Here is a 27,840-nt window from a genome sequence, read left to right on the forward strand (position 1 = left end):
TCTAAGTTTATAAATAAGTTTTTTTATATAACAAGAAAATAATCTGTAGTTTTAGAACTATATAGAAGTATATTAGTGATTTAAATTAAGTGCTTACTACTTATACATTGGTTTAAGCATTAATACAAATTCAAAATTTCAATACAGCAGTAATCAGTGTAATAATATTTAATGGTTTTAACAGTTATTTATATTAATATTTGAAAATATGTATCAAACTAAGTCAATCAATAAAGTAGCATTTGACATGGATTTGAAAGTAAATGATGATACTTTCAAAGTGGAGTGCCTTTTTTCTCAATCATGTTCTAGGTATTTTTTAAATGAAGATTCTTTCTAACTTATAAACTTTTTGTTTGTACATAGGTTATAGTTAAACCATATTTTTATTAACTGAATAAAATACTATGAAAAGAACAATTGAAATAGATTCTTATTTAAAATAACTAATTAGATTATGCATTGTAAATTTTAATAAAGCTTTTAAATAAGTACAACAAATTTTTAGCTTACAAGTTAAACCAATTTCATTATCTAACTAAGTCTCTAATTAAAAAAAATTGACTCATTTTATGTTTAACAATTTGCAGAGATCAGTTCATTGACATATGCAGAAACGAAGCCAGATTAGTTTTGAGTGAATCTGATGGCAGTTCTGTGTGCTCGAATAAATCTGGTAAAGGATCTTTAAATTCATTATTGTCTGAGAGTAGTTTAAGTCAAGAAATAGTTGACAACAGTGTTTCAGCTGAAGAAATCGATGTTGTGAGTTATATGAAAATCTTTTAAACGTTTAAGTATACATAGTTTTGCAAACATTTTATGTATACTAGATGATGTGAAATAATTATTGTGTATTTTATGTTATTTTTTTAATCAAAATGTAACTTGGTTTAAAATAAAGCTATGACTATTTTTGTTTAGGGTGAAAAATCTCCTAGCTACAATATTTCTAAATGTTAAAATTAATAATTTTGAGTTTTGGCTATTTATTTACTTTTATCAAAAGTTTAAGCTGCATTGTACTTTAATATTATGAAATATTTTAAAACTTGTTTAATTTTTTAAGTTTAACCTAATATTTCTACATGTTGCACAATTTAAAACTCAATAAATTGTGTGATTTCTTTTAAAGAAAGAAATAGAGTACAAGTTAATGAGTTAAATTCCTTTAAATTTAAATTATTTGTATAGTTCTTGTAAAAGTGTTCTGATTCTTATAGAGTTTCTAGAAGATCCTTATTTTTTGTAGAAGTTTATTTTATTTTGTAGATTTTTTCTTTATTTCCATGTCTTTTTCAAGTATAAGAACTCTAAATTATCTATTTTAAAAGATGTTCTTTGAAAATGTAAATGAAGACAAGATTGATTAATCTAAAAAAAGTTTTTACCTTCTTTAAATATTTTCAAAACTTTTTCAATTACTTACAGTTTTGTAACATTTTGAACTTATTTTAATTAACAATTTTTATATAAATTTTAAAACATTTTAAAGAAATTTTTTCTGAAATTAAGGTGATTTGCTTATAATATTTAGCAAGAAGAAGTTTTAATCTTTATTTGTTAATATTTAAGGATTTATAAAATACTTATAAGTTTTTTTAAAACTTTTAGGTTAATGAACTATATCTAAAAAGTTTTTTGTTTTTATTTAATAAAATTTTTGTATATTAATTTTAAACAGAATCAGTTGTCTAGAGTTAAGATAAAATGTTAATTTTCGTAAAAATATTTCTTCTACATAATTAGTTTTGTAAAATTTTAAATTTAATTAAAGCTATCTTATATTATGTTCGACAGTAAATTAACTAAAATTTTACCAAGTTTTTAAGTTTACTTCAAAATAGTGGTTTTTGTAAATACAAAATATTAAAAAAAGTAGAAATAAAATAAGATCACTTTAAATAGAATACATGTTAAGTCTTTACAGGGTTGTTTAAAAATCTAGAATCCTGAATTTTGATAATATAGACAAAAAATCTGGAAAAACCTTGAATTTGTTAAATTTTGATGAAACCTGAAGTTTTAAACCAAGATCACTAAAAACCTGGAAATACTAGAAATTTTTTAACAATTTTTACATGTAACATAATAACATTTTAATTAGATACAAAAAATCTATCATATACAATATTTTTTCTATGATTTACAATTTATTCATAATAAAACACATTTAATTTGATAAAAATGAACAAAAAAACATGTTGTTTCAAAACCTAGAAGAAATTAAGAAAACCTTAAAAAAAATTCAAAAAATATTTAGCAAAGCTGGTTTAAAAACTCTTTCCTATGAGAAATCAAATTAAAGTTTTTACTGAACTTTTTAAATGTATTAATTTATAAAAAAAAAACTAATGATCTGTATTTTTTTAATGGTATAAACTGTTGTCAGTTACAAAAAAAAAGACCTATATTATTTTAGTTTAAAATAACAAAAAAAAAAATTACAGGATGGTACAAATGAAAATATTGTGAGACCAGGTAATTTTTTTTTCTTGTTTTTAGAAAATTATTGGTTTTTTGCTAATTTTCAAATAAAAAACGGTTGCCACTGAGTTACAAAAATGAGAATGAGTCAATAAAAATCTTTAAATATATATTTAAATTCAAAAGTGTTCCACGATTTGTATGTCTATAAATTCGGTTGTTGTTAGACTGTAATTTTTTTTTACTGTAGAAATTTGTAATGTATTAATTGATCTACAACTGTTATTATGATCTCGTTACATGGATTCTTAAAGATTATGCAATTTTCTACTTTACTTAAAGAGCTAGCTTATTTTGAACGTTGTAAAAACTTGCATCATATAATTTATTAAAATTTTTGTATATAAAAATTTTCATATATAAACTTTATATTTTGAAATCAACAACAAGTTAAATTATATTTTAACTATATAAATTCATATCAATATAGATAAACAGTATTTATTAGTTTGAAGTTAAAGTTTATAAAAGTAACCATACTTACAATTATGTAATTTATATCTAACCTATTTTACTAACAAAATATAGCTAATTGTAAATTATAAATTAAATGTGTTAGTATTTTTATTAACTATATTTTATTTAGAATAGCGAATGTTATAGAAAAAGAACAGGATATATTTTACAATGAAATATCCTTAAAATATTACAATATTCATCGTTATACTTCTCTAGTAGGTTGATATATAATATTATATAAAAATAAATTTACTTAAATAACACCCAGGGACAATTAAAAATACTAAAAAAAAGTATAAAATACATAGTAAAAAGTATTGAAGCTGTCATAAGATTTTTTTGGTTAAATATTAGAGAAATGAAAGTGGAAAAATAAAGAGCCAGTTTCTACAAAGTTGGTTTATGCGTTAGTAATTAACTTAATATTGCTTCCTTTGGGAAGTTTTTCTGCATCAACGATTAGCGCTCAAAAATTATAGTCTCCTTTGGAAACCTTTGCTTAAAAGTTTCTATACATTTTCAATTAGTGAGTAAATCACTAAGGTATAGTTGCACAGTAGACCAGCAAATTAAAAAAAAAGAAAAAAAAGGGAATTATTATTTGAAAATTAGTTGCAAAAATCTAAAATTCATACGCTTTAGAGCTTCAAACCATCTTTCTAAATTCTGTTTACAAGAGAAGTTTTCCAAATGGCGTGAGGCAATTTGAAGGGTTTTGCATGTAACAAGTTTTAATTTCTTTAAAAATAGAAAATAAACCGTCAAGGAAAAAGCCTTTAAAAAGTATTTGTTTTTATAGTTTAAAAAAGATATTTCAGAGTTTTGTTTGATTAGTTTAACTAGTAGTTATCAAATTTATGTTAACTGTTTTTTTTTGCGAAAATAAAAGTTAAGAAAAAAGGTTTTCATTTTTTATATTTTACCTAGTTAACCTTTAAAGATTAAAGTACTTATTGAATATTTTGGGTATATGTATGTTAAATTTAAAAATACTGTTGATAAATAAGATTTCAATACAGTTATAAAAACATTTCCAGGTAAGCCAGAAAGTATTTTTAATTTTTAGACATATTTAGCCAACCTAATCTTCAGAAAAACCCTAATAAGACTTATTTTTTGAGGTTTAAATGATTAGTTGCAGTAGAAAAATTCGTTACCATTATCAAAGCTTTTATTTAACATGTCTTTAGTATTTACAAGCTGTTGCAACACAAAAACTAATAAAATAGTAGTTTGACTCCCCTTATTTTAAGTTAAAAATTGATCTGTTTTCGATACAAAAAAAAAGTATAAGGCAAAATCGTTTAGGAGGCTTTTTTTTAAGTCTAAAAATTGTTGTTCTTATAGGAACTTTTTACTTGTTTGAACAATTAAACTGATTTAATCTTAGGCTAAATTACAAAAGAATTTTGAAATGAACTAGATTTATTATAAAATTTTACTCTATGTGTCTAGTTCAGGGCGATTCTGGTCGACTGTGAGTTGCCAGATCGGCTGTTAGCATATTTCCACCAGGATTTCAAGTTAAAACAAATAATCGTTTATAAACTTATGTGAGAATTATTAAATAATACTTCCCTGCTCTAAAGCAGAGGTCCGCAAACTACGTCCTGCCCAAGTAAAAATTCCAAGCATTTTATTAATTATATAGCTTGAAAAAAACATAATAACTTTTTTTTTTACAAATAATAAAAGTTTACTTTTTTACTAATATTTGATATGGTCGAAATTTTCCCCACTGATCCTGGTAATAAGTGAATTAGTTGATTTGCACTTATATTGTTGCTACTATTTCAGATAATAACAAAGTGTGCTCTTAGTTTTATTATCTACGTCCCAAAGCAAAAAAAACTTTTTGTAAATCTGGCTCTAATTTAAAAATTCAGCTGACCCTGTTGTAAGGTTTTTAGTTGCAACCCTAAAAGTAATTGAAAATTTAAGCTAGTATATACTAATAAATAGTTTTATAAAATAAAATAAATATTTCTTTTAATTTAGAAAGTTTCTAAAATTATTTCAGTTTCGAATAAACACCAAACTGTTTTATAACTTTATTATAAAAGACCAATGCATTTATCTGCATATTGTCACCATTTTGAAAGTAAAACAACAAAAACGGAACTATAGGATTTTATTTAACTAAAATAATAACATCTAATATATGTACACTAAAAAATTTATTATTTTATGTTTTTAGTAAACTTTATATTAATTATCTTTTTGTTTAAAACATAACTTGAGTTTCTGCTTGTGAAGAAATTAATTGATTTTATTTTTAAAATAGAAATATAAAGTATTAATTAAGTTTGAAGTTCATACTGTTTTATTTAAAAAAAATGAGTAGTAATGCAATTCAATCATTTATCAATAACTTTAAAAGGAATGATATTGACAAAAAATAATTTTTAGTGAAAGATTTTACTTACTAATTTGATTTTTGTAGTTTATTTCAGATGAAAAGGATGATGATGACGACTCGAGATTCTTCCAAGGTCCTTGTTGCGTTTCAAACTGCAGATGCCACATTGTGCTTACCACTTCAACCAGTAAGTATAACACATATGCTAATAATAGTTGTTATAATTTATTCTGGGAGCTTAAAAAATTACTCATATTGTTTCGTAAGTATTTTTATAAATAAAAAACAATTATAAAAAAAAAACAAAAATTTTTTTTTTTTTTCATATTTTGTCATAGAATTTTAATTTTTCATTTTTATTTTAGTTCTTTCCGACAGAATTTTCTAGTTATTGCAAAAAATATTTCCTAAAAGTTTGAGGTTTTTATCTTCAAAAACGTCAGAGAAGATAGTTTTTTAGTGAAATAATCTTTTTTAGCTCATTTAGTTTGCACCTCCCATAAAAAAAATTGTTACCTCCTACTTTGACCTGCTATATCTAAAAAAGTATTTTGATTTTTTAGAATCTGTTAAAAGCATCTTATAGCTTAGTTAAAACTCTATAAAATAAGATCAAACTGTGAAAAAAGGGATTATAACTCCCTATGGCTTTAAACTTGAAAACTTTAAATTTATAGAATATTAGAATTCAAACTCTTTTTTTTTTGTCAATTATTATTTAGTTTTAGATTTTTAAACTATATTTTGTAAATCATTTATTTTTAGATCATAAAAAAACATTATTTTAATTAAGCAGAAACTTTTTAAAGCTTGCTAAAACTTTTTTTTGAGGTTTAAATAATTAGTTGCAGTAGAAAAATTCGTTACCATTATCAAAGCTTTTATTTAACATGTCTTTAGTATTTACAAGCTGTTGCAACACAAAAACTAATAAAATAGTAGTTTGACTCCCCTTATTTTAAGTTAAAAATTGATCTGTTTTCGATACAAAAAAAAAGTATAAGGCAAAATCGTTTAGGAGGCTTTTTTTTAAGTCTAAAAATTGTTGTTCTTATAGGAACTTTTTACTTGTCACATTGTTTATTTTAAACAGCTAAGGATAGAAGTATAACTACTATAAATAATAAAATCAAAGGTTTTTAGATTCATCACAGACATTTAAAAAAATTTATTTATTTTTATTTTCATAAATTAATGAACAGTTTAGTTATGTATTTTTAGAGGTGACAATTGCAGAATTTAAAAGCAGTGGTCCTCTCATAGAAGAGCAGAAAAAAGACGAAAACTATTATGAAAACTACGACAAAGGTTAGATTGATTTCGTAATTACAACTTTACTAAGCCTGTGTATATCTCAAAAATAGATTACACATATCTGCTCATGAAAAAGTATTAGTGCTGTTAATATTTTCTTACATTTGACCACAAAAATTTAAGGGCATAGGGGGATTAGACATTTTTTTTTAATTAAAAATAACATTGAATCTTATATGAAACCTTGAAGTACAAACTACAAGCCAGTTTTTATAGAATTGAAAAATTATATATAACTTTTGAGATATTGTAATTTTTATAGAAAGTTTCCGATACAAACATATCGACCGCAAATTTTTAGGGGTCAATTTTCTCGAAATTAAAAAAACCACTAAAAATCTATCTTCTTCTTTATTTTTTGTGCTAAAGACCTTAAATTTTCAGGAAACGTTTCTTTTATAGTTTAGAAGACTTTGAATGTTGGAATTTAAAAATATTGAAAAATAAAATTTAAAAAAAAAAAAACAAAAAAAAAAGTGTTTTTTTTTAATGAATATTTTATTTTTCAAAATTAAATTTTTTTTGCATTCAATCTTTTTAAAATTTAATAATACACTTTCTGTGAAAATTTGGAGAAGATTGCCAAAAAATGAAGGAGGAGATAGATTTTAGTGAAGTAGTCTTTTTTCATGTTTTTAGTTTGCGCCTTCCATTAGAAACCTATTGGAGTCACCGACTTTGATCGCTTATATCTCAAAAATTACTTTGAATTTTGACAAGTGGTTAAAAATTTCTGATAGCTCAGGTAAAACCCTATAAAATAAAATCAACCTGTAAAAATAAAGGTGGACCCCCCTATGCCCTTAAATACTGTATTTATGACAATAAAAGAACATTACCAGCTTATTAAACTTTAAAAAATATGTTCAAAAATGAAAATGTTTTTGTAGACAAACAAAGAGAAGAGCTGGAACAAATGAAAATGTTGGGTTTGCCATGCTCACTAGCGTGCGGAGACTGGGAGGATAAAACTCCAGTAAGTTGCTTTAATACTTATAAAAACGTTGAGGTTTTTTTTTTATGTTTGCATTGGCTGTACAAAATTATTTAGTCACTTTACTTCAAACCACGGTTTCCAAAATTCGTTTTCATTTACACCCCCGTTGGCAGAATATGAGCACTGTTTTTGTTAGGTATCTCCACATTACTTGTTTATTACTCATTACTTTATCGTCACCTTACGAGTAGTGATAGCCAAAATTGCTAACAATAGGGCGATATCGCCCACTTTGGGAAAAGCCGATTTAAATATATGTAAACTAACCTTTTATTGTTTAATAATTTTCCAGCTGTTCAGTTTTAGTTATGTAATTTTTTTTGTTAAAGTATGTTTACTTAGCAATGAATATCTTAATTGTTTATTAAATTTTAGGAAATGTTTTCTAAGAGTAGTTTAAAATGTTGAATGTTTTTCTGTAGACTATTGACATAATACTTCATTTTTATTCTTTAATAATTTGTAAATAGCAGTTTTATACAATAAGTCACATTAATGATTATCATAACATAACTTAACAAGTAAATTTCATTTAGATACTAATTTTTTATCTTTTTTATAGTAAATAACATCAAAAATCATTATTCAGAAAAAGAAGCGTAAGGCTAGAAATAAAACACACTTAGAGGAAGGTAAAAAGGAAACAGAGGTAGGTTTTATTTATTCTAAAATTTTATGTACATCAAAAATAAGCCTCATTTTACAACAGAAGTATTTGTACCGTTCACGTAGTTTGCCGTATTGCAAAAGTTTAAAATAGGTTTAACCGGTTATGTGTTGTTTTTAATTAAAAATGCTTAAATTATTAAGCTTTTGGTTTTTATTTTAAAAACAATGTCAGAAAAAACTAAAAAAATTACAAGAGTCAGGAATAAATGGGGGTTTTTGAAAAGAAATCAGGAAATTTGACAAATAAAAAAAAAAGCCAGATTTTGTCAGTTCAATTTACAAAACTTCTTATTTTACAAAGCCTTCAAGTGATAAAAAATAAATTAAAAATCCTTTAAAGACAGACTAAAATTGCAAAGTTTTCCTAGAAATTTACAAAATTACTTAATTTCCAATGCCTTCATCTGGTAAAAATTAATAAAATATCCTTCATAAAACAACAAAATTTTCGATTAACATATTGAACAACTACCCTATTTGAACAACTAGTTTTTTTATGCTTTTTACTATTGATGATCTGTGGTAAAAACACTTCCATCGTAAAACTATGATATATACACAAAAGTTTTCTTGCATTTCTTTAGTTATGTGATATCTCTCATGCAGTCTTTTTGACATTGTACCAGAGTACCTAGCCTGTTGTTGCCTTTATGCATGAGGACATTTCGTGCTTGGTAATTAAATTGATGTGCATCATCATGAAAGACGTGATAGTTACGAACCTCAGCCTTAACCCGTTATTCAAGGTTGAATTGAATGATCAAGCTTCCCTAAAACCTGCCCTTGATCTTGGTTGTGCTGCAACCAATTTGAGGAAAAAATAACCTAGTTTAGGAAAAAAGGTCTTAAATTTTAACAAAGAATGTAGAGTATTTGTTATAAAAGCGGTTGAAAATCTCCGGAGCAGAATGGCTATTGGAAGTACATTTGTAAAAAATATTTCATGCCTAAATCCCTTAAGCCTTGAAAAATTAGGAGTCACAGTTGTTGTTAAGCGTTTTGCCAATACTGTGCACCCCTTGGTAAAAAATGTTCTCCAACTCTGAAGGTAATGCTAGCATTGAACAATTTAGAACTTTGGTAAATTGTCCAATGAATGCATTAAAGTTCAATAGCTACAAGTAAAGTGAAGATCGTTTGGACCAATTCTATAGCAAAACGTCGAAAGCTCCTGCCAAATCTTCTCATAGAAAGTTGTTGCAACCATTATTTGTGTTGCACAATGACCAGGCTGAGTTCAAAACAGGGTTTAGTGTTAAAAAAGCTCTGCTTGAAAACAGTATGAAAGGAGAAACTATCACATACAAAAGAAGAATTAAAGATTATATGTATGCATACTAAGTAGAACTATTTTAAATTAGAAAATACAAGTATTTTGCTCATAGAGCTGTTTATAGCAAATACATCAACCATACACAGAAAGTTCAAGTGATGTAATGAATGTTAGATCATTGAATTCATCAAAAAAGCTGTTGTTTAACCTGTATAAAAATAAGATTGAAAGCTTTATAGAGTTTGAAGTATTTGATTATGTTTTTTAGAATAAGTTTAAATAAAGAGTTTAAAATAAGAAAGGTCAGGAAAATTTTAGTAAAAAGTCAGAAAATTTTTCTCAGCTTGATTTGTGGCAACCATGAAAATGTAGTAACTAAAAGAAAATCTTAAAAACTGATTAAAATATGTTAAAACCTCTTTTAAATTTATTCATTAACTCAAGTTGACTTAAGAATTTATATATGTTTACACACATTTGCCTAAAACTAGTGGCAACAATTCAGTTTAAAAATAATATGTTTTGATTAACCAACAATAAAATGTTACTTGATGAATATTTATTTATTTATTTTGTATTAAACAGAGTTATGGCGTCAAATATAAAGATACAAACGAAGTTTATTATGATTATTCAAACGAAGTTCATTATGAAAATGCAAACGAAGTTTATTGTGAAAATGAAAATTTTCGAAACACCTACTATGATCCAGGTAAAAATTACTTTATTTTAATTACATTGAAATGTGAAAAAATACAACAAATAAGGTTTTTCGTAGGAAATACTAAGAAAATGACTTAAAAACTGTTAACATTGTCACTTAAAGCGTTTTTGGATTTTAAGATAACAAGGTTCAATTCACTTGTAATGAAAAGCACATTAAACTACTTTCACTATTTTTTACATTTATGTTAGATTTCGAAGAACGACTGCAGTATGATTGGAGCGTCTACTGGAACAAAAATGGCCACAACATAGTCATCGCATCCTGGAATGGACAACAGTAAGCAATATTTTACTTTTTTTTTTTTATAGTTACCATAATTAAAGAAATAGTAATACTAAACACAGGGTTCCCTTGTTAAAAATCCCTAGATTGAAGTTAATTGCTTGGTGATTAAAATTTTTGTGGTATTACAACCATTTTTTTTTTGGTTCATACATTTTATTTACATTTTAGACTTAATTAACTCCAAAAAGTATCAAATGGCTGATCCAAAAATAAGTTGAACTTAACTATACAAAATTACTATAACTGTCCAAAAACAACTCAGTCTTGCCATTTTCTTGTTCTCAATCGTCTTCAACTTAATCTTTATAAATTTTATGTTTTTAATACATTTTAGTTTTTGGTATACTTGTCAACTATATTTATATTCAGAAATTAAAAATAGAACTGAAATGTTTTTTTTTATTAGTTTAAGTTGCTAGAAAATAAACTAGGTTTTTTGATACTATTTAATGGGCCTCTTATAACTTAACTACTAAATTAATCTACTTGAATAGTTCTGCAAGTATTTTAATACAGTCCATAGCATATAATTTTCATAAGCTATAAACTATACAAAATAGACTTAAAGATTGTGAAACATCAAACTCTATTTTATAAAAGTAAACTATATAATTTTATAAAAATAGTACAGAAATATTATATAAAAAGATGTTAAAATTAAGTTAAAGATTAATATGAATCAGAAGCTTAGTACAGTTGTTCTCTAACATCATCTAATAGACAAAAATATTGATGATTTTCCCAAGAAATTTTCTATTTTTCCATGGTTTTCCCGAGCAATTTTTCTTAAGTTTTAGTGGGAACCCAGTTAACAGTGATCAAGTATTTTACCACGTTTTTTTTCAATGACCGTTTTTATGTTTTTTTTTCAGCGCTGAACAAAGCTGTGCAGAGCCAGGCATAGACGCGGGCGGAGACAGAAAAACCAACGAGGAAAATTCCACAGACAAGGACGGAGAAGTTGGCGCCAATTTCGTTGAAGATCCCCCGCAGATCGTCGTCAGGTTTCCTTTTCCCGCCTCCGCGAAGACCGACGAGGAAAAGAAGGCGTTCGAAAGCCACTGTCTGGACCAGTACGGAGTCTGGAACAACTGGTACGTTTCAGAGTGCCGGAAGGAGTATTACTGCGGCCAGCAATGCGCGGGCCAGTATCCGCACAACGGATGGGAAGCGGAGAATGCAGACCGCCAGGCAGGGTCAAAGCAAATTGAAGGTTTGAATGGTGATAATCACGTTGGTGAAAATTCCGTTGATGAAAATTATCATGGTGGAAATTACGGTGATGAGTATTACGCTTACGACAGCGAACAGGAAAGAGAAATTGACGATGAGCTCGAAAATATTGATTTTGAGACCGTCGGTCGAATTCTGGGCTACAGTATTCCGTCTGAGTATACGCAAGGTTTTTTAAAAGTTTGATTTTTGAACCAGGTGTTAAAGAAAAAAAAAATAGTACCACCTTTCTCATTTCAAAAAGTGTAAATTCACAGTCTGACTATCTCATCTGTGTTTCTTATTAAAATAAAATATCGTGGTACTGTTTTAAGTTTCAGAATTAAACAAAATGTAAATTGGTTTTACACTTTTTGAAATGAGAAAGGTGGTTGTTTTAAAAACTAACAAAAAACAGATATTGCCTTGACTATTTAAATTTTACTGGTATGGATATTTTTTTTAATAGTCTACCTATTTCACACTGCAAATATACCTGGAAGCTTTTTCTAACAAAAAGTAAATGTTCAATTTTTTGGTTATATAAAATTTTTGGCGGGAGCTTAATTAAGTTAATACTCCTTTTAGTTATTTGTCTTAATTTAAATTTCCTGTTAAATTTTATTTTTCCTATACTCCAGCTAGGTAGGTGTCAGAAAAGCACAGTGTCACTTTAGCACTGGGTGACACTTTAGCACGGAGTGACACTTTAGCACGGAGTGACATTTTGGCACGGCGACACTTTAGCACGGTGTGACATTTTTGCACATAATAATTTTTAATCTTTTAAAACGTTCATTTAAATAATGTTTGAATATCTAAAATAGTTAACTTAACAAACAAACAATTGTAAAAATTAGTTCTAACACTTCAAAAAAAACGTCTTAAAAAAGTTATAAATAATGTTTTTACTATGGGGTTGAAATGAAATAAGAAAGTTTCTATCTTTATATATCTCACTTTTTATTTAAAACTTCCGCTTAAAGTTTAGCCTGATTGAAATTAGTAAAAGCATTTAAAAAAGTTTTAATAATCTTTGTATTTGTTATAAGCTTGTATTTATTGCTAGCTTTATTAAAATATTTTTTGTCAAAAACTTTAAAGTAAAAGTATCAAAATATTTTCATCTAAAATTAAATAACAAAACAGGTAATAAAGTTTTTATATTTACTTTTATTTTATTTTTAACTAAAGCTTTTAATTTGTAACTTATTTAAAGCTTGTTAACTTTTAGTTTACGTGTTTCATAGTTCGTTTTTAGATCTTTAAACAATAGTTATTTGTCCTAATCCAATTTAAGCAAAAAAAAAAGCAAAAAAAAATTTTGTGCTATAATGTTATTCTGTGCTAAATTGACGCCGTGCTAAAGTGACATTCTGTGCTAAAGTGTCACTCCGTACTAAAGTGACCCCGTGCTAAATTGTCACTCCATGCTAAAGTGTCACTCTGTGCTAAATTGTCACTCCATGCTAAAGTGTCACTCTGTGCTAAATTGTCACTCCATGCTAAAGTGTCACCCGTGCTTTTCTGACCCGTTCCCAATCCAGCTAGTTTTAGCTAAATAAATAAATATATATATATATGTATATATATATATATATGTTATTACTATACCGAAAAAATTTCAATAATTTTATTTGATGCACCCTACTTTTTATAACATAAATTGACTAATGCTCTTTTTAATTGACTAGTTCCGGTTTTTTTTTTTTTTTGAAATCAACGAACAGACGGATCTTGAAAGTCACTAACAGTTATGATAAAAATGTATTTATCATTTAAATAGTTTATAACTTATCAATTATAAATTATTTTTATATAACGTATGTTATACATAATTGTGTCAGTTTTATTTAGAACAAAGTTCTAGGTTTTAGTGGTCAGATTCCATTTTAAAAACCGTCTATAGAAGTTTGTTTTAAAAAAAGGTATAAATTTTAACAAAGGTAGTTTAATATTTTCTACTGCTTGAGAGTATCTATAATATCACCCACCTTAGTAAAATAAATGTGTTTTCTTAGTTTTTTGTTTTAGTTTATTTTGTATTAAGTAGTTCTGTAGCTCGTTAAACTATTCTTGACTTAATTTTGTAAATTAACTACGCTCTTTGTATAAAAGTATGAAAAACTTGATATTTTTTATATTTAGCTTATAGAAAAAACTTTTTTTTTAGTTCTGATGTAAAGGATAAACTAGGGCTGGGCAACTTTTCTAGTCGGCGGGCCAGGTTTATCAAAATAATAGATTTTTGTTGGCCGGGCTTTTTGAACAAAGTTTTTGCGGGCTGCGTGGTTTTGAAAAACTAAACTATAAAAGCAATAATTTTATAGAATAATATTTTGTTTACACTGCTATGGTACTTGTAATCAAATTAACAGCACATTTTACAGAGTTTAAATGAAGTTTATCTTTTTTTTCACAAGTTGTTTTTAAATTTTAAATATTTTCCGGGCCACATATTTCTGTTTGTGGGACGTACGTTGCCCACTCCTAGCATAAACAAAAAATTAAAAGCACTGTATTCACAACCTTTTTTTTTCAAACACAAGTCATTTGAGTTCCAACAAATTGTATCTGAAGAATGGTAAAATAACAAATAACAAATTTTTGCAGCAAATAAAACGTGTAAAGTGATGAATAGTAAAGCAATTTGGATGCAGCACAAGCTGCGCAGAAGACTGAGAGGCTTCCTCAAGCGAAAACACGACGAAACTGAACAGGTTTGCAACTAAAACATGTTATTTTTATGTTTGATTTAAGATAAGGGGGTCACGGCATTGAAAATATTGGTGCTTACGTGAAATCTTTGGTTATGAACTGAAGTTCAGTTTTTATACAATGTAAACATTTCAGTTAACTTTTGAGATAAAGGAAGTTTTGTGAAGAGTTTTTAACCCAACGTTTGAACAGCAATTACTTTTTAGTCTGTTTTCTTATAAAATTAAAAGATAACTAAAAATATATGTATTTTTTTATTTTTTGAAGAAGATACCGAAAATTAAAAGAAAAATACTGTAAACATTTAAAATTGCAAGACTTTTTAATTGATCAATTTTAGATGAGATAAAAAGAAAATAAGGGTATTTTTAAAGGATTTTTTTCAAAGTTAAAAAAGTTCCTTTAGTAAAAACATTTAAATGTTAGTAATGGACTAACTGTTTAAATTTGAAGAATTTTGATTAAAAAGTAATAGAGAATGATGCTTTTTGTGATTGTCTTTTGATTTTTGGTTTGCACCTTTCAAAAACAACCTATTGAACTCACCTACTCGCATTTAGCTAGAGATAGGAAATTTCGTGTAAAATAATAATTTTTTATCTTTTCAAATATTAAGTTTTAACGTAGCCCAAGATTATTTTTATTGAAATTTTTTAACTAAACAAAATAGTTCTTAATAGAGCAAAAGCTATCGGATTTTTAATAGTAGCGCTCTGACATGTTTTTGCATAATACCTTTTTTGTTTAAAAAACTTATACTGTAGTTTTTTTTGTTTTGTAGCAGCTTGTAAACGTTTACTTGAAGTTAAGTATAGAGTTTTAATATTTAAAAAGAACACTTTTTACTAACAGTTTTCAATGAAAACTATAAAGGTAAGTTATTTTGGGTTTTTCGAAGAATACGTCGGCTAAAGCTGTCTAAAAAATCAAAAACCTTTAAAATTTAAAAACTAAGGGCTATAAAATTATATCTACTCTAACTGTTCTCAAAATACCTAAATTATTGAATGTTTACTAGAATAACGACAAAATATTTCAAAAAGTACATGTTTGTTTTACCAAAAAAAACTAGAAATATTATAATTAAATATGAAATACAAGCTAAACCAAGCTTTGAAACACAATTCTTAAAATATGAAAAATTAATAAAATGTGTTTAACTGTTCAAAATATAGGTTTAAATAGTTTTCTAATAAAAGACCCTAGTGAAGTAATTTCGGAATATAAATAAAAACAAATTGTGCAGTAAACTTCCTTTATTGCACCAACATATGTTTCTGTGTGTTAACGAATCAACACACTTCAACTGGGTTCTGTAAAAAATAATTACTGTAATGAAAGAATAGAAGCATAGAATAAAGTGGATATATACATGATTTCTACAGATAATTTATACAGATAATTTCTACAGATAATAGTTAATAATAGGTAAAATACTTAATATTAAATCCGACTGTTATAAAACTGTATAATATTTGTAATTATTAAGTCTAAAACAAGTAAAGTAAACTAAAATACACAACGAAACAACAAATCATAATATAAACAAAGTATTCACGTTTAATGGGAAAGATAACTAATTCAAATTTACTGTTGTTAATCAATGAACGAAATACATTAATAACATCTAATAATTACGTCACAATATAAATGGGGTTATTTCAACTGTTTAATTTTTATTGCAAAGTTTGTAAATTTAGTTTTTATGTTTGTAATCTGTTTTGAACAAAATAAAACATCAACCATTAGTTAGTGAATCAATAAAATTTAATAAAACTTAACAACGGCGGAGACAATAAAAATCACAGAAACTCGATGTAACATGTATGTTATATATTAAATGCTTGTAAAGATTAAATCAAAGTTATATACAATTAGGAAGCAAATTTAGTTTAAATGTAAAAATGAAAAAATTAAAGTTTAAGAAATCAAAACACAAAAAAACCAGACTTGTTATTGATCTTACAAAGTACTGACCGATAATTAAGTTGCAGCGACATACGTAAAATCACAATGACTTAAAATTACATATATATTGTGTATGATAATTAAAAAAATATAAAAAAATATATAAAAAAATAATTGGTTGATGAAGTAGCAGTCGGTTGTTTAAATTAAATATCCCATACAGGTATTTTAAATATTTAATAAGTAAACTGTGTTATATATGAAAGTTAAAATGTAAAATAACAAGGTGGTCATATGTTAAGTATAAACCTGCAGTAAAAAACCTACTAGCTCTCTTGGGCGTAGTAGGTAAAAAAGCACGGTTTATCTGTGATTTGAATACAGGCTTCCAATTAAACTTGGAACTTTACACATAAAAGTATGAATAATTATAGTAGGAGGGTAAAGCGAATATATGAAATGTCAGAGAATAGAAAGTGACTTGTGTGAAATAGATATGTAAATAGTAAATGAATAAAATTAAATATTACTTGGGATATATAATTATATTAATACTAATATATGTTAAGTGAATATGTGTGTGTTTGTGAAAGGTGAATGAAAATATGGAAGGTGAGAAAGCGCCAAGGTGTTATTTGAAGAAGAACCGTCGGTTGTGTGCACAGTTGTTTGAAATATCACGTCTTTTATTTAGTAATTGTTTACTATCTTCTGCTAAAATTGCCATTCGTTCAAGGTTGCATATTTGGCAGATCTTGCTCGCGCTACTGATGTTATTGTTGACGTGGTGAAGGATGCTCCATTCCATTTCTGGTTTGGTTCCATACCTGTCAAAATACTGCCAAACGAAATCTGACAATCTTGTGCTATTCTTTTTATTAACATGCTTAAAAGTATACTTATGCCCGGTGTACCTATCTTTAAAGTGACCTCCTGTCGAACCAATATACACTTTATCCTTATTATTATCATTAACATTATTAATACTTTTGTTATTATCTTCACTAAGCTTACATTTAACACGCACCTTATACACAACATTTTTAATTAAGCAGTTACCATGTAGCGGACAGTTTATTTTATTCGACTTACGACAGTTACAATTTTTACTTACATTGTACTTGAATTTTAAACCACATTTAATTACTTCATTGTTATAAATATTACTGATATTGATATTATTCTGGTTACTACAGTTATTATTACTATTGTTATTATTATTTTTATTATTATTATTAATATTATTATTATCATTATTATTATTATCATTATTAATATTACTATTATTGTTAATACCATTGGTTATGTCGTTGTTATAAATACTATTATCATTATTATTATTAATATGGTTACTACTATTACCCTTATTACCACTATTATTATTTGTATTATTAATATTTTTATTAATATTATTAGAACATAAATCATTAGGTACAATTGAGTTTATATTTTTAGTTAGGTTTTTAGTGATACTTCTAGTTATAGGTCCATTATAATTGTATTAGGATCATTATTGCTTATATTAACCTTGTTATTTTTACAATTATTATCGTTTCTATCTAAAGTAATATTAATTACGTGTGTATTATCTGAATAGTTGCTATTATCTTTATTAGTGATATGTTTATTATTGTTTTTATTAATTTGTGCTGTCGATTCATTATATTTAGATAAAACAAAATTATTATGTGATTATATCATTGACTTTACATTATTCATACAACTATAAGAAATTTTTAAAGTTTTTCTATTAAATATTTTACGGTAACAATGGTTATTTTGGAAATGTTTATCTACTAATCTTAAAAATTCTTTACCCAAGTTTATGTTAATACTAGAACAGTATGGTGGGTTATACCACAACACACGGCTATTACGAGACTTATTACTTTTTTGCGTTTTAATATAGTTTTCACTAGTGATGCTGTTATTATTAATATCATTATTATATTTAGTGTTATTATTATTATTACTACATTTACTGTTATTAGTGTTATTGTTACTACTAAAATTTTTACAATATTATTAATGTTGTAATCATTACTACTGTTACTTTTAAAACTATTATTATTATCGTTATTATAATTATTATTACAATTATTGTTATTATTATTGTTAATGATGCAGCTATTATTTTTATTATTGTCATTACTATATTTATTATCGTTATTACCGTTAGAAATATCATTATTATTGCTATTACTATTGTTATTGTTTGTTTTCATCTATATTAAGTTACACTTAAAACCACTTTTTTTAATACATTTTCATATGGAACTTTTATTTCATTAAATATTTCTTCACTGGATGATAATGAGCTTAAGCATTTCTGGGTCATTATTGGGATAGCTTTCTTTATATGTCGGGGGTGGTCGGAATTTGAATTGATAAAATTAATTAAACAATTTGGTTTTCGGTAAGGGCGAAAAGTACCATCAGATAGGCTCAAGGTGACGTCTAAAAAATCAGTCACTTGATTACCCAGATCTAAAGTAATTTTGAAACCTATATCTGAGATTACCTTAAACACTTGTTTCCTTGTTCTGTCGTATACGACAGGTTTTGCTAGATCTATGACACCTAACCCATCGTCTCTATACAAACCACAGTTACTGAAAACATTTCCCAGTTTACTGAGGATATATAGTCCGACAAGGTCACAAATCTCTGCACCATGGAAGCTTCCCATAGGCACATCAAAAAAAGTTTCGTTATTTTTCTTTTTCCAAACATTGTTGTCTGAAAAAAGTAAGGAATCGCATGCATGTAAAATAATTTTTTTATCGGAATCGGCGAATTTTGAATACATAGAAGCATAATTTAAAGAATTTAAAAGGTGTTGTTTGGTGATAGAAGGATAGAATTCAACTATATCAAAACTGAAAAAACGCTTATTACTCTTATCATCCAATGACAAAAACCATTTTAACAGCTCACTAGTATTTTTCCATTGGATCGAACCGGTGGCGGCTCTTACATCATTAATAATGCTTGCTAAAATAACTTTGGATATTTTACCAATATCTGTTTTACTTGTATTAGTTAATCTACATTTTATAGTTGCTGGGAAGTTGTCCTTGTGATCTTTTATAGTAATATACGATTTAGAATTAGTTAACTTACGGATACGTTTGTCAGATATATTATTCTTTATTAATAGTTCTTGAGCACTAGAGTTTATTCGGTCGACGGAGTTTTTATTACATTTCTTGTAATCTTTTGTAATGGAATTGTTTAATAACTTGTAATAATTTTTAGGTCCGATTTTATATAAATTGTTTGTTTTGTCTGCAAAATCTATTAATTTGTTAGATTTTTTTATAGAATTAATTTGATTGCGTAGATTTGTTTGAAAATTATTTAATTTGTGTTTAAAGTTAATGCTATTAATTAATTCAAACAATTCCGATTCAAAAGGCAACAAATTAGGACACACCGGGGCACATTTATTGGTAGTGAATGGTAATCTACCAACTATGTTAAGTTTACTACTATTTAAGCAATCATTACTTCTTATATTGTTGTTATTAGGCAGTTCATTGGCTAAATATTTTTCAAAATAAAATGCTCACCATCTCATTTTTTGGATGAGAGCATTTGTAAAATGAAACAATGTAAATGAAACAATGTAATTGTAAAATGTGTTTATATGAAAATAGTTTTTTTAACAGTTTTTTTTTTTCTTGACCATATTGATTTTCTATTTTTAAAGACATCAAAACTTTGTCAAATAATAAGCAAAAGCCCTCCAAATAATAAAAATGTCATAACTTTAAATGTAGACGGATTTTTTCATTTGTATTGAAAATCTAAATACGCTAGAATCTTGGCTTTCTTGCCAAAATTTTTCAAACAATTTTTTTTTCCAGTTGCGGGCCCCACTGTGCAATTTTGATACCTTATATCTCAAAAGCTACTCTACCTTTTACAAGCTGTAGAACTTAAGTAAGATAAAACTTTACAAAATAAAAATACGGCCATAGGGAGGAGAGATAAAATGCTTTTTATCAGTTTTATTTCTTGCTTTGAAAACTAATCTACCAGTTGATTTGATTTTTTTGTTCAAGTTAATTTTTGAAATATAATTGTTTAAGGTTTGATAATTTAATAGGTTCCCGTACAAAGCACAAACTAAGTATTTTGGATCTCAATTGTGAATTTTGAATTTTTTAAACGGTTAAAAGCCACTGGTAGCTGAATAAATGAAAATAAAAAAAATATAAAGATTAAAAAACGTTGTTTAGCCATCGGCCTTATGAAAATATAATACTTTTACATAGTTAGTTTGTTCAAATAAGTTAAAGCTGTTTCAAATGTAATTCAATAGAAACGAAACAGTTGAATTAGAGTTATTTATGTAATCTAAGATTTTTAAACTTTTTTTTTTGTGTTAACTCCTAAAATGTGCTAGTAATTACAATTGTTGTAGGATAACGTAACTGATGAAGAAATAGAGCCTTCAAGTGAACTTACTTCTAAAGTGCAAAGTTTTCTTGAGAGTGCAAATCACTTTGATGAAATTAAATGTAAGTTATATTTTTAGTTTATAATTATTTTATTATAAGTTTAGAATTTATTGGTATACTAAAGTGTATTCTAAAAATAGTTTCTTACATGGAAGCATATAAATAATTGAATAACTGTTTTTGTTCTGGAAAATTTTGTTATAATTATTGTATATTTTTTTATTATTCTTTAATAAAAAAAAACTTTTGTAAGCATATGTACATTTAAATCAAAAAGAAAGTTTAACTTTTTATTTTCCTAGCGAAAGAAATACACGTTGCCAAAAAACCTGGAATCATGGAAAAACCTTGAATTTGAGAAATTTTGAAAAAATCAAAACGAGAAAAATCTTGAATTCCGAACAAAAATCACTAAAAATCCTGGATATTCAAACATTAATACATGTAAAGTAGTAAAATTTTGATTTGAAACAAAAATTTATCACATAGATAAAACAAATTGTCATTATCAAAAATTTTGTTAACACATTTAAAGTAGCTTTACAGTATCTTTTCAATGTTTTTTACCTTAAACTTAACTTTAAACTAAAAATAGACCCAAAAGTGTGTTTTTTTTAAATCCTGGAAAAAATTTGAAAACCTGGAGAAAATTTGCCGAAAACATTTGGCAACCCTAAATATAGTTAAAAGTTGTATAAATATATATCCTAATAAAAAAAAGTTGTGCTGTCAAAAAGTTTTTACTTATTTTTTTTACTCCAAAGCTCGCACACTTTCAGTTTTCTACAAATATAAGTTGGATATAAAGTTATTTATAGTTAACAGTTTGTAATGTCTTTTTTAATGATTAAATATGTACAATTTTTAGTTTGGTACTAAAAACTAAGTTAGTTTATTTAACTTCTAATGTTTGAAAAATTACTTTTAGAAATAGCTATTTATTAAAATGCACCTGATAGCTTCAGTTAAAATATTCAAACTATCTGATGCGCTGAGTACTTTTGATTTAAATTATACCATTACATTACAACTAAAAACACTGGAATTATATCTAGCAAATTTGAATCACAGCAGCTGAAGACAGTAATTCGCTTGAAAAGGGTGATGAAGACAATGGTGAAACAAGTTCGGTTTGTAAGGAAGAAAAAGTTAAAACAAGTTCGGGTTGTGATGAAGAAATTATTGATACGAGTTCGGGTTGTGAAAGCGCAGCAGGTTCTGTCAGTCAACAAAGTCTCAAGTCGTCAAGTCTAGGAAGCAGCAGTTAGTTTTGTTTATTAGCAGTATAAAATAGTATTTTACTGGGATTAAAATCATCTAGTTAGAATGATAAATGCTAAGATGGTATGTAAAGGTATTCAATTTCAAACTTGAACACATTAATATTTACTATAGTAGCAATGTTTATAGTTTACCAAAAATAATAGGTATGAGGTGTAATTATCTATGTAGTAAATTGTATTCTACGAAAGGGTGTAATTGTTAAATTGGTTAATTTTAAAACATTAATGAATGCTCTGTTATGCAAACTACACTATTATGATGCGTATTTATAACATAAAACTAAAAAAACTTTTTAGTAAAATCAAATTTTGTCTTGAGTATAATGTCCTTGGAAACTATAAGTATTTTAATTATAAGTATTTTGTCTGTGGAAAACTTATTTAATTTTTAATAATATTTTTATAAATAGATATAAAACGTTACAGTGTGAAAAATATTAAAAAAATTTAAATTAAATAAATAAATAAAAAAGTGGGTAAGAAAAAATTTAAAAGTTTTTAAGTTTGCTGAAATAATGTAGAAGAAACAATTAGACTTTAAAAAAAGTTATCTTTGTTTCCATTTTTTATCTTGCTCATTCCATGAAAGTCCTATTTATCTTTCCAACTTTGACTTCAATGTCTCAAAAATATATCTTCAAATTTTAGTATTAATACTTAAGTTTTAAATTGATAAAAGGGTGTTTTTAGATTAGATTGAACCTAAATATCTGCTCCTAAACCATAGTTTGAAAAAAAATACATGCCTTAGAAGTTTACAACTTATAATGCCTAATAGTTTACAACATTTTAAATAAAATTCACAGTACAATCAGCATCAGATTTGAACCAAAAGAAGAGAAAACGAAAGAACAAAAAGAAAAAGCAGAAAATACCTGAAATTGAAGTTGACCCTGAAATTAGAAAATACTACGCTCAGAGATACCGACTGTTTTCAAAATTCGACGAAGGAATCAAGCTTGACAAGGGTAGGTTAAATTTTTTCATTTAGCTTCTAAATTGTAAAGTAGTTTGTGTTACTAATGTAATTGTTTTTGTTAAGCATTTTCAAAGCTATTTACTACTATTTAACTGCCCCACTAAAAGTAACTGCTGTTTTAACTATCTACTTTCAGTGATTTTTTCGACTGTTTTAAAAAATATAGCTCAGTGCTTATTAAACTGTTCAAACTTATGCACATGTTTTTTATGTGTGGTGATACGTTTTAAAATAAATATTTCGTTATATTTCATTTTTAAAATCCTTTTTGTACCCATGCATAAAAATAGACTTTGTGCGAAACTATAGCTACCTATTTACCTGGTGTGTATACAACTTATTTTTATTAATATTATATGCACATTAACAAATTTGAAAACTACTATTTAAGGTTTTGTGTAAGTATATTTTATTGGTAGTTAATAACAAATCTAGTAAATAAAATCAACATTATTTTATATATCAGCGTTAAGTTTTGTTGTTTTGCATTATAAAGATGTTAGTCTTAATTTTGATAAATTAAGTGACGAATAACAATGTTGAACAGAGTCTTGGTTCTCAGTGACACCGGAAAAGATAGCGGAGCACATCGCAGGTAGAGTTCAGTGTGACGTCATAATAGACGCGTTTTGCGGCTGCGGAGGAAACGCGATACAGTTTGCACTTTGTTGTGAAAAAGGTTTGACACTGGTAGTTTTATTCATCAAAATTATATGCCACTAAAAAATAAAACTTTACTGTTAACAAATGTAAATCAATGTGCTGAAATTAATTTGTTACTGAAAATATTTTTTTAATTTAAATTAACTATTTAATTTAAGATTTATTACTTTATCTATAAAGAGCAAAAAATATATAAAAAACAAAACAGTAATTGCCATCGACATCGACCCGGTGAAGCTGGAGTATGCGAGGCACAACGCGCAAATATACGGGGTGGCCGACAGGATAGATTTCATTTGCGCCGACTTTTTCACAATTTGCCACACTTTGAAAGCCGACGTAGTTTTTATGAGGTAATTAGCTTGGGAACATTTGTACGCACAAACAACGTACTTTATTTTTAGATTCCGCTTCAAATTTTTATATCAAGTCTTATTGAATAGTGTTTTTTTTTTTTTGCAATTCAAAATTTTAAACTGTATCTAATAATTAATACTGTTTTGTAATCTATAAAACAGTTGTTTTTTTGTGGAACATTATGTAAAATATGTTTGATTAATATTTTATTTGATACCTTGTGTTTATAAGTCATGGTAACCAAGAAGTCCTTGAATGTGATACATGTCCTTTATTTCAAGTTTTTTCATTCTGGAAAAAAATCGTTAAATATATTGTTGTTTTTTGATTAGCATTATAAATGTCTATTAAGTTTATTCTTAGTAAAAGGTAATTTTGTAATATATAATTGCTACTTTTTAAAACTAGACTGTCAAGTGTACTTCTATCTCAGCCTTTACAATTTTTTTATCATCAATTTTATTCTTGCAAAAATATTTTAATTTTCAAATTTAGAATGATTTAAACATTTTTACATTGTACACAATAGTCCGTGCAATCATTGATTAAAGTGCACAAAAGCTATTTAAAATATTAAATAAGCCTTCTTGGGTATTTGATCTTGAAAAGCGTGGCAGATTCGAAATTAGGCATAAAATGAAATAAGTACTTTCCAGTCAATATTTTCAGCTTTAAATTTATGAAAAAGTTTTTAAAAATATGTGTTTTTTGTACTACGTATACAGCCCGCCGTGGGGAGGTCCATCGTACCTGAACAGCGAAACGTTCAAAGTTTCAGATTTGGGTAGGTTCGGCAAGGAGGCGTTCGACCTGGCCAAGAAGATCACCGACGCCGTGGTCATGTTTCTGCCCAGGAACACCGATATTGACGGGGTTTGTGTGGAAATTTTGTGTTTTAAGTTGTTTTTGTTACAATGAAAAGCTTTTGTTATAACTTTTTCATAGACTAATAATTCTATTTCAATTTAAACAAAGCTTCTACAAAGGTTTTAGTTTTATTTAAAATTAGAATTAAAATCCTTTCAAACAATATAAATAAGACTCAATTTTTCAGAACAAAATATATTTCATGCTTCTTTCGTCCAGGGTTGCCACTTTACCTGGAAACCTTGAAAAACCTGGAATTCGACAATTTAGGCAAAAATAACCTGGAAAAACCTGGAATTTGAGTAATTTTGAAAAAAAACCTGGAAAAACCTGGAATTTTGATCAAAAAACCTGGAATTTTTAATAATTTTAACATTTTCAGTACTAAAATTTCAATTTGACACAAATATCTATCATATAAATAAGATTTTTTTGTCATCATCAAAAAATTTTTTTATTTAAAAACACATTTAAAGTAACTTTACAGCATCTTTTAAATGTTTTTGTACTATTTAACACAGTTTCTATTATAGAAATTAACTTAAAACTAAAAATAGACCTAAAAATGTTTACTTTTAAAAACCTGGAAGAAATTTGGAAAACCTGGAAAAAAATTTTTTTAAACGAGTGGCAACCCTGTTCGTCAGTTGTATACTAAGCAATAAAAATAAAATTCCAAATCTAGCTCATATAGTGAAAATGCAATCAACGTAATTAATAATAAAACAAAGAGTAAATAACAATACATAAGTACTTCTAATTACAATGCAACTAAAAAAATTAATAAAACAGAGCAACAACTTATAAAACAATTTAAGAAAACAACGAAACAGTATAATCAAAATCTTTATGTTTATACAACTTAAGTTTTCTTAACAAAATACAAATAGCTTCAAGTTTAATTAAATCAGAAATGCAAAAACAATTTTAAACCTTTTTAAATTGTAATTACTAGCTCAATCAAGGTTATTTACTAAGTGTTCAGCAATAGCAGATCTTTTTGAAGCATTTATTACTCTAATAGATTAAGTTTTCTTATTACTCATACAAAATTCATCGATACTTTTTGAGTATGTTCCTTTATTCTTTTGCCAAATTGTCTTGAGGTCATCCCGACATTTTTATTTTTATTGCTTAGTATACAACTGACGAAAGAAGCATGAAATATATTTTGTTCTGAAAAACTGAGTCTTATTTATATTGCAGGGTTCGTGCGCGTCAGGCTAAATCAGTTTTTTTGAAAAAAGTTGAAAAACGTCAGGCTAAATCAGTTTTTATGTTTAAAAATTTGAGAATCTCAGTTTTTGTCAGTTCAAATGCATGAAATTTTTTTAATTAAGATCAAATTGAGATGTGAATTTATTTCTAAATAAAGATTTAGTTATTAAAGACAAAATCAGTCAGTATTTGTAAAAATAAGTGCTTAAAACCTTTTGTTGAATCTCTAAAATATATTTAAGAATCTTCATTATTTTGTTTTTAGTAGATTATATACGTCATAATTATAAAAATTCATAAAAAAGTACAGTTTAAACATTACAGTTTAGTTCAACAACTTAGCTGTTTGTCTGAATTTGTTTACATGAGCTTTGTTTTTCAGAGCTTAGTTGGTTAAACTGTTTTAATTTCTAATATAAAGGCTTTATACCAAAAACTTTTTAGATTAATACTCTTAGCAGTTTGTTAAGTCACATTTCTGTTTTAATAAAAGCTTCTCGTCCAGTCATGTAACTTATAGTTGACGAATTCAAGTACTAATTGACACGAACCCTGTATATGGGTGATAAGTGGTGGATGTAACTAAGCCCCAAAATTTAATAAATGTATGAATTCGTTGAAGCAGAAATTATAATGACCAGTTAAAAATATTCAAGTTGCTGGGTAAGCGATTGATAGATGTTGAAAAATAATTCATTTGAATTTTTATTTTCTTTAGAAGTAGTTTTGTGAATACTTTTATTGCGTTAATTTGCTAATTAAGACCCCCGATACCCAAAATGCCATCTGAAGGTGATTTTTTCTACTTTGAAAAAATGTCAGGCTAAATAGGTCTCTGTCAGGCTAAATGAAAAGGAATTTCGCGCACGAACCCTGATATTGTTTGAAAGAATTTATTATAGTGTCAAAAAAAAATTTAATTATGTAAAATTAAAAATTACACACATGCATGTTTTTCATAGTTAAGTATCTAATTTTTTCTTTGCTTGTTTTTGTTTTTATTATAAAATACTGAAAAATTATAAACTGTATAATATTCAAGGCTGAACAATGTACCGATTTCGTACATCACACTAAACCCACCAAAAACAAAATTTTACCCGACAGCTGCACGTGCTCCTGGGACCGGACGGCGGGAAGATCGAGATCGAGCAGAACTCCATTTTCGGCAAGGTGAAGACCCTGACGTGCTACTTCGGCGACTACCTGTACAACCACGGCGAGGATCTGGTGGTGGAGTACGACAGCAACGCGGCGTACAGCGCAGACTGCTCCAACGACCAAACCGAAAGCGAACATTCCGCGAACGTTTTCAGCGAGGTTTACGACGACAATGAGCTTGAGACCTTCGGTTGAGATTATTGTTGGGAATCGACATTTTTAATTATAAATAGATAAGTATCAGAATCATATTTTTAAGTTTTGTTAAAAATAGTGCTCACATTTAAGAAGTTGATTGCATTTTACCAACTTTTTTTAATATTCTAGTCAAGGCAAAATTAGGTCAAAGTGTTATAGACAAACAGTTTTAAATTATGTTACTTGCTTTCGACACCTTTTTAGTTTCAACTTGTTTGTTTCAACTACTTTTTGTTCCAC

The 27,840-nt window shown here is 26.6% G+C and overlaps 1 protein-coding gene across 1 annotated transcript; it reads left to right on the forward strand.

The window, feature by feature from the left end:
* The first annotated feature begins 189 nt into the window (after positions 1 to 189).
* Positions 190 to 27,840, forward strand: LOC145842177 (uncharacterized). The gene is made up of 18 exons (XM_082949576.1): positions 190 to 312; positions 591 to 765; positions 2,451 to 2,481; positions 5,400 to 5,492; positions 6,527 to 6,613; positions 7,510 to 7,595; positions 8,206 to 8,265; positions 10,144 to 10,270; positions 10,474 to 10,561; positions 11,443 to 11,972; positions 14,396 to 14,502; positions 20,838 to 20,934; positions 21,946 to 22,137; positions 22,964 to 23,125; positions 23,684 to 23,815; positions 24,008 to 24,152; positions 24,882 to 25,029; positions 27,349 to 27,840. Exons 1-18 carry the CDS (start codon positions 209 to 211, stop codon positions 27,595 to 27,597), a joined length of 2,613 nt encoding a protein of 870 aa, XP_082805702.1. The 5' UTR covers positions 190 to 208; the 3' UTR covers positions 27,598 to 27,840.

This window comes from Thalia democratica, chromosome 8, assembly GCF_965202585.1.
Source record: "Thalia democratica chromosome 8, ktThaDemo2.hap1.1, whole genome shotgun sequence".
In the NCBI taxonomy this organism is placed as follows: domain Eukaryota; kingdom Metazoa; phylum Chordata; class Thaliacea; order Salpida; family Salpidae; genus Thalia; species Thalia democratica.

Excerpts from the sequence above, each read along its gene's own strand:
- LOC145842177 (XM_082949576.1), top strand. The coding sequence starts at position 209 with ATGTATCAAACTAAGTCAATCAATAAAGTAGCATTTGACATGGATTTG. Across the intron at positions 2,482-5,399 it reads TGAAAATATTGTGAGACCAG|ATGAAAAGGATGATGATGAC; the intron begins GTAATTTTTTTT and ends AGTTTATTTCAG. Across the intron at positions 10,562-11,442 it reads GCATCCTGGAATGGACAACA|CGCTGAACAAAGCTGTGCAG; the intron begins GTAAGCAATATT and ends TTTTTTTTTCAG.